This window comes from Gorilla gorilla, chromosome 10 (genome assembly GCF_029281585.2).
Source record: "Gorilla gorilla gorilla isolate KB3781 chromosome 10, NHGRI_mGorGor1-v2.1_pri, whole genome shotgun sequence".
In the NCBI taxonomy this organism is placed as follows: Eukaryota; Metazoa; Chordata; class Mammalia; order Primates; family Hominidae; genus Gorilla; species Gorilla gorilla.
The window spans coordinates 120,531,713-120,545,717 of NC_073234.2; the positions used below are offsets into that span (position 1 = coordinate 120,531,713).

A 14,005-nucleotide genomic window follows, 5' to 3' on the forward strand; every position below is an offset into this window, starting at 1 on the left:
TTTCTTAAAATATTTTCCTGTCCTTCCTTTTCTGGGTCCTCAACTATATGTACATTATAGCACTTGATATTGTCCCAAAGGTATCTGAGATTTTCTTAATTTCTTTCTTTTTTTTCTCTCTCTTGAGTTTAGATTGTTCCTATTGGTATTTCTTCACATTTATTGACAGTTTCTTCCTTATGCCTACTCTGCTGTTAATCTCATTCCATAAATCTTTCATTATCATTTCTAAAAGTTTTGTTTGGCTCTTTTTTTGGGGGCTCTTTTTTATATCTTACATTTCTTTCCTCATTGTGTTCATATTTACTCTTCTTTTTTGAGATGGAGTCTTGCTCTCTTGCCCAGACTGGAGTGTAATGGCACGATCTCAGCTCACAGCAACCTCTATCTCCCAGGTTAAGTGATTCTCCCTCCTTAGCCTCCTGAATAGCTGGGGTTACAGGCACCTGCCATCATGCCCAGCTAATTTTTGTATTTTTGTAGACATGGGGTTTCACCATGTTGGCCAGGCTGGTCTTGAACTCCTGACCTCAGCTGATCGGCCTGCCTCGGCCTCCCAAAGTGTTGGGATTACAGGTGTGAGCCACCATACTCAGCCCATGTTTTCCTTTAAGAACTAAAACAGGCTGGGCACAGTGGCTCACATCTAAAATTCCAGCATTTTGGGAGGCAGAGGCAGGCAGATCACTTGAGGCCAGGGGTTCAAGACCAGCCTGGCCATCATAGCAAAACCCTGTCTCTACTAAAAGTACAAAAAATATAGCTGGGTGTGGTGGCATGCACCTGTAATACTAACTACTCAGGAGGCTGAGGCAGGAGAATCGCTTGAGCCTGGGAGATGGAGGTTGCAGTGAGCTGAGATTGCACCCACTGCACTCCACACTGGGCAACAGAGTGAGACTCTGTCTCAAAAAAAGAAAAAAAATTAAAACATAATTTTATCTTATTTTATTTTTTTCAGTTAAAACTTTTTATATTTTAATAGCTTTTGGGGTACAAGTGGTTTTTGGTTACATGGATGAGTTGTATGGTGGTGAAGTCTGAGATTTTACTGCACCTGTCTCCCTAGTAGTATATGTTGTATCCAATATACAGTTTTTGTATCTCCCCACTCTCCCCCTTCTGAGTCTCCATAGTTCATTATATCACTTTGTGCATATATAGCCTTTGTGCATCCATAGCTTAGCTCTTGCTTATAAGTGAGAACATAAGATATTGGGTTTTCCATTCCTCAGCTATTTCACTTAGAATAATGGCCTCCAGCTCCATCCAAGTTGCTGCAAAAGATATATTTAGTTCTTTTTATGGCTGAGTCGTATTCCATGGTGTATGTATATCACATTTTCTTTATTCACTCATTGGTTGATGGGCACTTAGGTTGGTTCCGTGTCTTTGCAATTGTGAATTGTGCTGCAACAAACACATGCGTGCAGATGACTTTTTAACATAACAACTTATATTCCTTTGGGTAGATACCCAGGAGTGAGATTGCTGGATCGAATGGTAGATCTACTTTTAGTTTTTTAGGAAATCTCCATACTGTTTTCCATAGAGGTTGTACTAATTTACATTCCCACCAGCAGTGTATAAGCATTCCCTTTTCTCCACATCCACACCACCATCTGTTGTTTTTTGACTTTTTAATAATGGCCATTCTTGTAGGAGTAAGGTGGTATCTTATTGTAGTTTTAATTTGCATTTCCCTGATCAGTGATGTTGAGCATTTTTCACGTTTGTTGGCCATTCATATATCTTCTTTTGAGAAATGTCTGTTCATGTCATTTGCCCATTTTTTGATAGGATTATTTGCTTTTTCTCGCTGCTCTGTTTGAGTTCCTTGTAGATTCTGGATATTAGTCCTTTGTCAGATGCATAGTTTGCAAATATTTTTTCCCATTCAGCAGATTTTCTGTAAAACATGATTTTAATGCTGTTTTCACATTTTCATCTGCAAATTTCACCATTCCCATTATTCCTCCTCCCTCCCTCCCTCCCTCTCTCCCTTTCTTTCTTTCCTTCTTTCTTTCTTTCTTCCTCTGAGACAGGGTCTCACTCTGTCATCCAGGCTGGAGCTCAGTGGTGCAATCTTGGCTCACTGGAGCCTTGACCTCCTGGGCTCCAGTTCCCATCTCAGTCTCCCCAGTAGCTGAGACTACAGGAACATGCCATCATTCCCAGCTAATTTTTGTATTTTTTGTAGGGACAGCATTTCGCCATGTTGCCCTGGCTGGTTCGAACACCTGAGCTCAAGCAATCTGCCCACCTTGGCCTCTCAAAGTGCTGGGATTACAGAAGTGAGCCACCATGCCTGGCCATTCCTATCCTTTCTATGTCTATTACATGATTTTCCACTTGGTTATAGATCACATTCTCTTGCTTCTTTGTATGTCTCATAATTTTTAATTGGATATTTGAGTCTTACACTGTTGAGTGCCTAGATTTTGTTATCTTCTTATAAAGCTTTTGGTTAAAACTGTACATTGTATGTAACATATTGTGGCCACTCTGGATTCTATTTTGTTCTTCAGAAAATTATTTGACTGGCATTTTTTGTTGTTTGTTTCTTTGAGCCAAGTTCTTTCTCTGTCACCCAGGCTAGAGTGCAGTGGCAGGAGCATGGCTCACTACAGCTTTGACCTCCTGGATTGAAGCAATTCTCCTGCCTCAGTCTTCTATGTAGCTAGGATCACAGGTGCATATCACCACACCTGGCTACCTGGCTAATTTTTAAAATTTTTTTGTAGAGATGGGGTCTCATTTTGTTGCCCAGTCTGGTCTTTGATTCCTGGGCTCAAGTGATCTTCCCACCTCTGCCTCCCAAAGTGCTGAGATTACTGGTGTGAACCACCATGCCTGTTTGACTGTTTGTTTTTAAATGAAGTAAACTTGCCTAGACTCCCTGTCTCCTTAGTAGAGTGAAGCAGTTTATATTCTGCTTAGTTCTTAGTTTAGTGAAGGATTTGGCCAGTGTTTATACTTAGACTGTGGGGGTTACACCCATCTGCAGTTGCCCTAATTATCAGTCTTTCCTTCTAAATTCTAAACTGCTTTGCCAGCTCTACTTCTATTTGCTGTTACCTCAAATAAGTCTTCAGCTTTCTGCTACCTGAGGTGTACCTCTGTTGGGAAATATATGCATTCAAAAGAGCAGCAAACTCATACACTTCACTGAGTGCAGTTCTGTTTTTCAGGGACTCCTGTTATTTCATCAGGCTGTCTGTATTTTAGTCGTCAGTCAGTGATTTGGGCAGAGTTTACACCCAGATTTTGGATCTCACACGTTTTGTAGGTCACTCCCCAAACTGATGACATCTCTTCTAACAAACCCTGTACTCAGTTTGCTGACAGTTTGAGCCAGTAAGCCTGCAGTGCTGAGCTTCAGTGGTGAGGGACACCATCAGACAAAAAGCCACAAACTCATAATTCTTATCAGTTGCTGAACAAATTCTCCTGTGGTTTTTACCTGCTTTTATTGTTTTAGATTTTTAAAAAGTCATTTTTAGATATTTTGGCTACTTTTCTTAGTTGTTAACTGTAGATGGGTTCACTTGACCACTTTATGCTACCTCCATTATTAGAAGTGTCCTTATCAATTATTTTGACATGAAGATTTTCGAAAATGTCTATGCTTTTAAAAGTACACTATTTCAACCTACTTTACATAACTTATATAGCAAAACTTTTTTTCGAGACAGAGTCTCGCTCTGTCCCCAGGCTGGAGTACAATGGCGCAATCTTGACTCACTGCAACCTCCGTCTCCCAGGTTCAAGTGATTTTCCTGCTTCAGCCTCCTGAGTAGCTGGGACTACAGGCACGCACCACCACGCCCAGCTGATTTTTCTATTTTTAGTAGAGATGGGGTTTCACCATGTTGGCCAGGATGGTCTCAAACTCTTGACCTCATGATCCACCAGCCTCGGCCTCCCAAAGTGCTGGGATTATAGGCGTGAGCCACCGCGTCAAGCCAGCAAAATTTTTTTTTATATTATTTTGCTCTTTTAGAGTTCAGATAAATCAGCAAACTTCCTTCCTTCCTCTTTCTCCTTCTTTCCTTCTCTCTCTTCTTTCTTTTTCTTTCTTTCCTTTTCTTTTTCTTTCTCTCCTTCCTTCCTCTCTTTCCTTCCTTCTTTTTCCTTCCTTCCTCTTTCTTCTTTTGTTCATTCTCTTTCTTTCTTTTTTTCTTTTCTCTTTTTTTCTTTTTTTGACAGGGTCTCACTCTGTTGCCGAGGGTAGAGCACACTGGTGCAATCACAGCTCACTGCATCCTTGAACTCCTGAGCTCGAGTGATCCTCCCGCCTCAGCCTCCTAAGTAGCTGGGGCTATAGGTGCATGCCACCACACCCAGCTAATTAAAACAAATTTTTTTAGAGACCAAGTCTTGTTATGTTGCCCAGACTGGTCTTGAACTCCTGGGCTCAAGCTACCCTTTCATTTTAGCTTCCCAAACTGCTAGGATTACAGGAGTGAGTCACCATGCCCAGCTGACAAACTTTTTCTTAAAGGGCCAAGTAACAAATATTTTAGTCTTGTGGGCCATATGATTGCTGCTATAACTACCCAACTGCCATTTTAGTGTGAAGCAGCCATAGATGAAACACAAATGTAAATTATGTTTAATGTAAAATATGTAAATTAATGGGCATGGCTGTAGTCTGATATTTTATTTACAAAAGTAAGTAAAGTTTTACTTTATTTACTGATCTGCTGTCTGTACTTTGCTGATCCCTAAGTTAAAACATCTGAAAAATTTCACTTACCAGACAATTGGGCTCTTTGAAGAGTTTTGGTCACTGTGACATACCAAACAGAGAAAGTCCTGATTAAATACTGGTTGAAGAAATGAACAACTAAAAAAGCCATTTATTACATGATTTCTTTTATCCTTAGATTCCTTAACAAACAGTGCCATCTGTTGAAGAACTATTAGGAAATACTTTTCCTGTAAACTGAGTATTTACTACAGAGCACTTGAAAAAAATGACAATTATTGGTTCACTCATTCAACAAATACATGTTTATCATCTATGTACCTAGCATTATACTTGGCACTGAACTGTATCAAAGAGATAAGGTTTAGATGTTTATAGAGCATACAGACAAGTGGGAGACTATATTATTGTAAGCATAATTGGAAGCTGCTGGGGTAGTATTTCCTGCACCCCATCATATATATATATATACACGTGTGTATATATATATATATATATATATACACACGTGTGTATATATATATATACACGTGTGTATATATATATATATATACACACACGTGTGTGTATATATATATATATATATACATGTGTGTGTATATATATATATATATATATATATATATAATTTTAAAAAATCCATTCATTCCTCTATGGACATTTGGACTGCTTCTGCCTCTTGGCTATTGTGATTAATGCTGCAGTGAATATGAGTGTGCAAATATCTCCTTGAGATCCTGCTTTCCATGTTTCTTGTTTGTTTTTTTGAGACGGAGTTTCGCTCTTGTTGCCCAGGCTGCGGTGCAATGGCGTGGTCTCTGATCACTGCAACTTCTGCCTCCTAGGTTCAAGCAATTTTCCTGCCTCAGTCTCCCGAGTAGCTGGAATTACAGGTGTGTACCACCACACCTGGCTAATTTTTCTATTTTAAGTAGAGGCGGGATTTCACCATGTTGGCCAGGCTGGTCTCAAACTCCTGACCTCAACTGATCCACCCACCTTGGCCTCCCAAAGTGCTGGAATTACAGGCATGAGCCACCATGCCCAGCCTGTTTTTGGATATATACCCAGGAGAGGGATTGTTGGATCATACTGTAATTCTATGTTTGGTTTTTAAGGAACCTCCATACTGTTTTTCATACCAACTGCATCATCTTACAGTCCCACCAGCAGTGCACAAGCGTTCCAATTTCTCCACATCCTTGCCAATACTTGTTATTTTTTGTTTTATTGGTAGTGGCCATCCTAATGGGTGTCAGGTAATACCTCATTGTGGCTTTGATTTGCACTTCTCTAATAGTGATGTTGAACATCTTTTCATATGCTTCTTGGCCATTTGTATATCTTCTTTGGAGAAATGTCTATTCAGATCCTTTGCCCAATTTTTAAATTGTTTTGTTGTTGTTGAGTTGTAAGAGTTCTCTACATATTGTGGAAATCGATCCCTTATCAGACATGATTTGCAATTGTTTTCTCCCATTCTATAGCTTGCTTTTTCACTGTGTTGATTATTTACTTTAACATGCAGAAGTTTTTAAGTTTGATGTTATCCAATTTTTCCATTTTTGCTTTTTTTGCTAAAATCCTTTTTGAAGGCATTGGAGACCCAGGACAGTGAGGATTCGAGGAACTGAAATTCAGGAGAGATGATCCAAAAAGTTGAGCTTGACATTTGGCACCACATTTCACCTCAAGACATCTGCTGATTTGTAATGTGGCAGCTGAGAGTTTATGAGGCTGGGGAACCGAAAGCAGTAGCTGAGAGGTGGAAAAGCTGATCAGGTTTGGCAGGCTCTGCCAAGCTCCCCTGCAAAGCTATACCCTAGGACTGAGGTGATAACAGAAATAGATGAGCTCTCACAAAGACAGAAACCCAGTTTCTAATCAGAACAGTCCTAGACTGGGTTAAAGTAATCTGTCCCTACACTAATGGCCTTCCAGAAAATATAGTAATCCCCTCTGAAGAAAGATGACATCATTCAGAGGCTTAACTTATCTTTACAATTTTTCATACATAAAGGTCAAGATGCACTAAAAAAATTATCAGCTATACCAGGAAATAAGGCCAAATGATGGAAAACCAAGAGAAAAAGAAACAAAACATAACAAAAAAAAAATCACCAGACAACAGAAAAGAGACCCTCAGGAAATCCAGATATTGGAGTTATCAGAAAGTACTTCAGGCTTCTTGACTTCCTATATTTACTGTAATTATTTTCTGAGTGCTTAACATGTATCAGGGACTGTGGAATGTGGGAATAAATCATGGTCCCTGATACCAAAGAGCTGATGGTCTGTATTAGGCTGAATAACAGGTGCCCAAAGATGTTCATGTCCTAATCCCTACACCCTGTGAATATGTTACATGTTTAAAAGGACTTTGCAGATATGATTAAGGTAAGGATTTTTGAGATAAGGAGATTATCCTGGATTATCTGTGTGAGCTTGATGTAATCACAAGGGTCATTATAAGAGGAAGGCAGGTGAATCAGTCAATAGTAGGAAATGTGCTGGTAGAAACAAGAGGTTCAAGTAATGCACAGAAGATGAGAAAGGCAAAGAAATAGATTCTTAGTGTCCAAGAGGAACCAGCCCTACTAACACCTTTACTTTAGCCCAGCGAGACTGATTTTGGCATTCTGACCTCTAGAACTAGAAGATAATAAATTTGTACTCTTTTAACCACTAAGTTGGTGACAATTTGCTACAGCAGCAATAGGAAACTAATACATAACTTAATAGTGAAGATAATTATGTCAATAGATAACTTTGAAGTGGTAAATACCATGGAAACACAGGGCCAAAGCACTTGGTCCAACCAGGAATTCAGGGAATTAGATATAACGGTAATCTAGGCTGGGCGCAGTGGCTCACTCCTGTAATCCCAACATTTTGGGTGGCCGAGGTGGGCGGATCACCTGAGGTCAGGAGTTCAAGACCAGCCTGACCAACATGGTAAAACCCCGTCTCTACTAAAAATAGATATAGTGGTAATGTATATGATTCCACAATCATTGATAACCAACCAGTACAAGGATTTTAGGATCCCTTAAATAAAAGGGCAGATTGGAAGAAGCCTTGAGTTACATGCTATGAAGCATAAATTCCATACCATAGGCAATGGGAAGCATCTAAAGTGGGGCATGACCTGATCAGATAGGTTTTGAGAAGCTTCACACAGAGAATGTGGACAGTGGAGAGAGAAGACCTATCACACATCTATAGTGGTTGTTCAAGTGAGGGATTACTTTGTAAATAAATACATGAATTAACATATTAGGAATTTTTTAAACAGATACACGCAGGATTCTGTGACAAACTACTAAGTGAAATGTCTCTAGTGAGTTATTGACATAGAATTTCTATTGTAGGAAGAAGATTTTATTTATTTTAGATTGTATTTATTTATTTTAAACTTTTATTTTAGGTTCAGGGGTACACGTAAAGGTTTGTTACATAGGTAAACTCATGTCATGGGGGTTTGTGGTACAGATTATTTCATCACCCAGGTATTAAGCCCTGTACCCAAGAGTTATCTTTTCTGCTCCTCTCTCCACTCCCACCCTCCACTCTCAGTTAGCCTCCAGTATCTGTTGTTTCCTTCTTTGTGTTAATGAGTTTTCATCATTTAGCTCCCACTTATAAATGAGAACATGTGGTATTTGGTTTTCTGTTCCTGTGCTAAGTTTGCCAAGGATAACAGCCCCAGCTCCATCCACGTTCCTGCAAAAGCTATGATCTCGTTCTTTTTTATGGCTGCATAGTATTCCATGGTATATATGTACCACATTTTAAAAATCCAATCTGTCATTCAGGAGCATTTAGGTTGACTCCATGTTTTTGCTATTGTGAATAGTGCTGCAATGGGAAGATACATTCCCATGCCTGTATCTTCATGGTATAATGATTTACATTTCTCTGGGTAAAAATCCAGTAATGGGATTGCTGGGGTGAATAGCAGTTGGAAGAAGATTTTTAATGTAAGTTAATAAACAAATTCACCAAGAACTTAGCTATATAACATATATGTAAAATATTTTGGTATGGAATAAACTGGAACTTAAGGTGTGGGTATATGGGGCTGTAAGTTAAAGGCATGGATTCCTAGGAACTGGCAGGCAGGCACCTTCTGTAGGCAGCTGTTCTAAAGTTCACAGAAGCTCTCAGAATAGCACAATATTGCCCACATGAAAAGTTTCTCCTTCTATTTCCAAGCTTGCTTTTCAGAAAGTACCGTGTGAATGTAGAGTAGTAGAATGAAAAATATGTGATTACTTAAAATAATGATTTGCCTTCTGCAGACTATGTCTAAGAACAATAGGACATTTTTATAAATAACTTTCAGATAGCACTTTTCATTTAGTGAATGTGCTTTTCTATTTGGTATCTAATTTGTAATTCTCTAACAAAATTTGAAATTATAGGCTGTGAAATTTGATTTAAACATATTTAAGATCAAGACAGAAAATCCCTGAGTTTTTTTTTTTTTTTTTTTTGAGATGGAGTCTTGCTCTGTTGCCCAGGCTGGAGTGTAGTGGCTCAGACGACTTTCCTGCCTCAGCCTCCAGAGTAGCTGGGACTATAGGCAGGCACCACCATGCCCATCTAATTTTTATATTTTTAGTAGGGACAGGGTTTCACCACGTTGCCCAGGCTGGTCTCAAACTCCTGACCTCAAGTGATCCACCCACCTTGGCCTCCCAAAGTACTGGGATTACAGGCATGAGCCACCACACTGGGACTTCTGAGATCTTTTTAAGATAAATCTATATTGATTCATAATAGCAACCTGGTACAGTATGTGGTTGGTATTGTTCTATGTACCTTATATGTATTAACTAATTTAGTCCTCGTAAGAATCCCACAAGGTGTTTACTAGTTTTATTTTATTTTCATTTTATAGATGAGGAAATTGAGGCAGAGGTTAAATTACGTGACCCAAGATCACATGGTTAGTAAGTGGCAGAGCCAGGATTTGGACCTAGGCAATTTGGCAGTCAAAACTGTGCTTTCAATTATTACATGACACTGCCTCTTGCTATTAATCTATTAACTTTAATAGATTAGTGTATTTATAGACTCAAATTTTTCTGACTTGTAAGTTCAATTTATCACAATGAGCTGCTGGGAGATTAATTACAGTGATTTAATGCAAATGTAAAGAATCCAGGAAAGTCAAACTCATGGTCACACAGAAAGTACAGGAAAAAAGTTTGTCAGCCATTAGACCCTAAGGATGCCTGTTCTTTTCAAGATTTTTTTTTTTCTTTCTGAAATGCCCACTAAGTCTGCCATAGGGTCAGAAAGCAATTTTCTTACATGTTTTATAGTTTCTGCATCTAGCCTGGTGCCTGGTACCCAGTGGGCACTCAATAAACATTTAACCCAGGGCAGATCCAATGACCTCAGAAGAATGCTCTTCAATAGACCTTTTGCCTACATTGATTAGTTCTTTTCGGTACTTTTTAAGATTACAAGAGTAAAACCTTAATAAATTCTCATTGTTAAGGATTCAAAACACATAAGTAGACACATCAAAACTTGAAAATCCTGTTACTCACCAACACATGCTTTTCCCCAGGTAACCACCGTCCTCTGATTTGTCTTCCTATGAATTTACATACACATAGGCACATACGCGTTTGTATAACTTAAAAACATAAATGTAATCACAAATACACATTACTCTGCAACTGTCTTGTGTCGGTTGTTCATGCCATTATAAATATATTTCATCTATTTTAGCAGCTCTTCAGTGATTCGTAGTATGGATGTATTGAGCTTTATGTAATTCACTTGTAATGAACATTTAGATAGTTTCCTATTAAAAACCACGTTGCTATAAATATTCTTGTGCAAATACATGTATGCATGTAGAATTTTACACCGATCCCGATTCTCCAAAAATCCAAATTGCAGGTGGGATCATTTTAGAATGTACTTCAATAGCGTTCTTCATCCTGCCTCGCGTTTTTAAAAGGACTGAGTGGAGAGCGGGGAAGAGGTCGTAAGATCCCCTGTTAGGGTGTTCATAAAGTAACTCCTCCTCTCGCACAGAACGTCTTGACTAAAAAACAATCCGCACAGAATGTGCGGGAGAGCTGTAGGAACTCCTACGGTGGCGACAGAGAGGGAAACAGGCTTGTTGGAAGAAGCGCCTGGTCAGCGTTATCCTCGAGGATCATGCCTTCCTGTTAATTCCCCACCCCATCAATTCTACCTTTTTAGGTTAGACTGGGGAGTAACTTTCCCAGGTATTAAAAATCGTCTAGAGAGAGCAGGGCGAAATTAGAGTGCCCAAGTGGCTTGAGAAGCACAGTGAATGGTGGCGAAGCCCGAGCCGGGTCGCAAGACGCCCGCTGGCACTGCCGGTGCCATGGCGGCCGCCTTCGGCCACGGCGGAGGACTCGCTTTCCCAGCGGCCCCCGCGGTCGCAGGGCAACGAGCCCGGCCGGCCCTCGCGAGCGGAGGCGGGGCCGGGGCCGGAAGTCACGTGCTGTGACAGTAGCTGGGGTGAGGCCGTCGTCGCCGCACGGGCTGGTTGGGGCTGTGTCTGTGGGAGGCGCCGGGGTGATGGCGGTGGAGACTCTGTCCCCGGACTGGGAGTTTGACCGCGTTGACGACGGCTCGCAGAGTAAGGGAGCTGCAGGGCGAGGGCTGCGGGTGGACGCTCCTTCGGCCCGCCGCTGTCCTGGGCTGGGCAGCGCTCCTGCGAGAGGGACGGCTGCGCAGCCGTCTGGTGCGGGACACTTCAGAGCCCTTGGGGTGTGCGAGGGACGCGCTCTCCAGCGTTACTTTCGGGGTTGGGGTCCCAGCCACGGCGGGTCAGGCTGCCCGTTCAGGGCTCGGCGTGTGAGGCGGAGACTCTCCTGGGGAGCCTGCGGTGCCCCGCGGGGAGCGGCGTCCCCCTTCAGCTGCCCCGGGGCTTGGGCGGGGCGCGCCCGGGAGGCCCAGCGGCCCCGGGAGCCCAGGCTGCTTCTGTCTCTGGCCTCTTGGGGATTTCGCCAGATTCTGAGCGTTCAGCTCTGGAGGACGCTGATGTCTGGGTTCCTGTTTCGGTTTCCTGTTTTTCTTCTTTTCCTCCCAAATCAACTTTTGCAAGTTTGGGTGTCTTTCCCATCGCGTTGCTATAACCGTAGAAGGGAGCGAAAAAAGAACTTTTCACCCTGCGAAAATAAACACGTGAATGTCATTTTATCATTTTCCAGGCCTTTTATTTATGCTAAGTGATATTTTTCAGTGATGTTCTGCAGTTTCCATCGCAGTTATAAAGGCTTCAAAAATTACAGCAAATCTTCAAATTTTGTTTCACAAGATCGAATTGTCTGATTTTAACTTAGAAGTCTATCCCGAAATAAACAAATTGTGTTTCTTTCAGTAAAATATTGAGGCCAAATTAATTGTAGTGAAACTCTACTTGAAATAAATACAAGTTGGCAATCTGCTTCTTATCTTTGGTCATAGTTATCTGTGTAAGTGATCTAAGAGAGATCGGAGCATGCTGTTTGTGATTTTTTTTTTTCCCTCATAGTTTTCCCAAAAGGTGGAACGTTCCTTTTAAAAATTCCGGATGAATTTTGCTTGATTTACGAAGAGAGACTAATGCCTACAAAGTTAGATGAATTAGGTTTTACAAGTCTCTCAGAGAAGAGTGAGCTACATCCAGGATGGGTTGCAGTTTTTCACCAAACATTCCTGAGGTCAGGAGTTCAAGACCAGCCTGGCTAACGTGGTGAAACCCCGTCTCTACTAAAAAATAAATAGCTGGGCGTGGTGGCGAGCGCCTGTAATTCCAGCTGCTTGGGAGGCTGAGGCAGGAGAATCGCTTGAACCCGGGAGGCGGAGGTTGCAGTGAGCCGAGATCGCGCCATTGCACTCTAGCCTGGGTGATAATAAGGTATTAGCTCTTATGCAGCATAAAAATTAACCTTGGAGATAATGACAAAATATTTTAATTTTTTTTTTTGTGGAGGGGATTCTGTATTGTTATAAAGTGAACTGTACCTTGTCATATATGAAGTTTTATGGACAAAGATGACGAACTGGTATCTTCAAAAAAAATTGGAATAGAGTTACGTTAATTGAGTTTGAAAATGGTTCAGCCTGGAGTAGAATGGTCTGATTCACTCAACAGATATTTTCTACAACCAGTGGCTGTGCTAGATATTAGGGATAAAAAGATAAAACAAGGAATGCAGTCTGTTGACAAAGATGAGCATGTTAAGTAGGTTTTTGGAATTTTTACTCTTAAAAAATTACCATGTAGTTCTTATCTCAACTTTTGTTATTTTAACTTTCACCAATTTTACAACCGTTTATTGTCAGCAAGGAACTTTTAATGTTATTTTAGGTTTTCTGTTGCCTGTTTGTGAATCCCTGAACATACTAAAGGAGTCATTTATTGGCATGGTGTTTTTCTAGCATTGTCTTTTTTTTTTTTTTTTTTTCGAGACAAGGTCTCACTCTGTCGCCCAGTGCCGTGGCATCGCCACGGCTCACTGCAGCCTCGACCAGCTGAGCTCAGGTGATCTTCCTACCTCAGCCTCCTTAGTAGCTGGCTGATTTTTTCTTTTTAAATTGGGATAGAGACAAGGTTTTGCCATGTTGAACTCCTGGTCTCAAGCGACCCACCGGCCTTGGCCTCCTAAAGTGTTGGGGTGAGCCACCATGCCCGGCCTAGCATTGTCTTTAAGAAGTCATTTGCTGGTCAAATGCAGCTTTGACTGGTCATTTCCTGTGTAGTTGAGAATAAGACAACTATTTGGGGTTCTGAGAATCTCGGCAGTCTTATATGTAAGCTGTAGGGAAGAGAACACCTCCCTGTGCTTGGCTTTCATTAATTTTTGGTCTGTGAATCATATCTAGACTAATTGTTTTCCAAAATTGCCTAGATTAATGCTATAATAAGACAGAAACCTTAATGAACTAAATGGATTCACCGGATTTAAAACTTTATGTGGTTGAAGAATAAAGGAGAGTGGGGGCTAGGTCTTTATACTTTAATACAGCATGAGTCAGAACACACTTTCTCTTACTTGCTTCACATTGCTAATTTGAGGAGAGCAAATTTTTACCTTTTTTAGAAGACAAAGGTTGAATAAAGTTACTCATATCAATAAAAGAAACTGAGTTGGAGTTGAATTTGTTACCTTTGGGAACAAGTAATGAATTTTTATGTGTAACGTGAAATACTTTGACGAATAGGCATATTTTAAAATCCAGCTTATTCCAATGATTCCTTAAAGTTACCTATGAATGTGTTAATTCCGTGAAGAACAGCATAGTATTCTGTAG

The 14,005-nt window shown here is 40.7% G+C and overlaps 1 protein-coding gene across 2 annotated transcripts in view; it reads left to right on the top strand.

Moving 5' to 3' along the window:
* Positions 1 to 11,183: 11,183 nt before the first annotated feature.
* Positions 11,184 to 14,005, top strand: part of WASHC4 (WASH complex subunit 4) — a 61,074-nt gene continuing 58,252 nt past the window's right edge. The window contains exon 1 of one of the 2 annotated variants that reach the window (XM_004053799.5): positions 11,184 to 11,345. In XM_004053799.5, coding sequence (XP_004053847.1) covers positions 11,285 to 11,345 — 61 coding nt within the window. In that variant the 5' untranslated portion in view covers positions 11,184 to 11,284. The remainder of the gene's footprint in view (positions 11,346 to 14,005) is intronic. The other variant, XM_055357877.2, reaches the window with a different exon arrangement.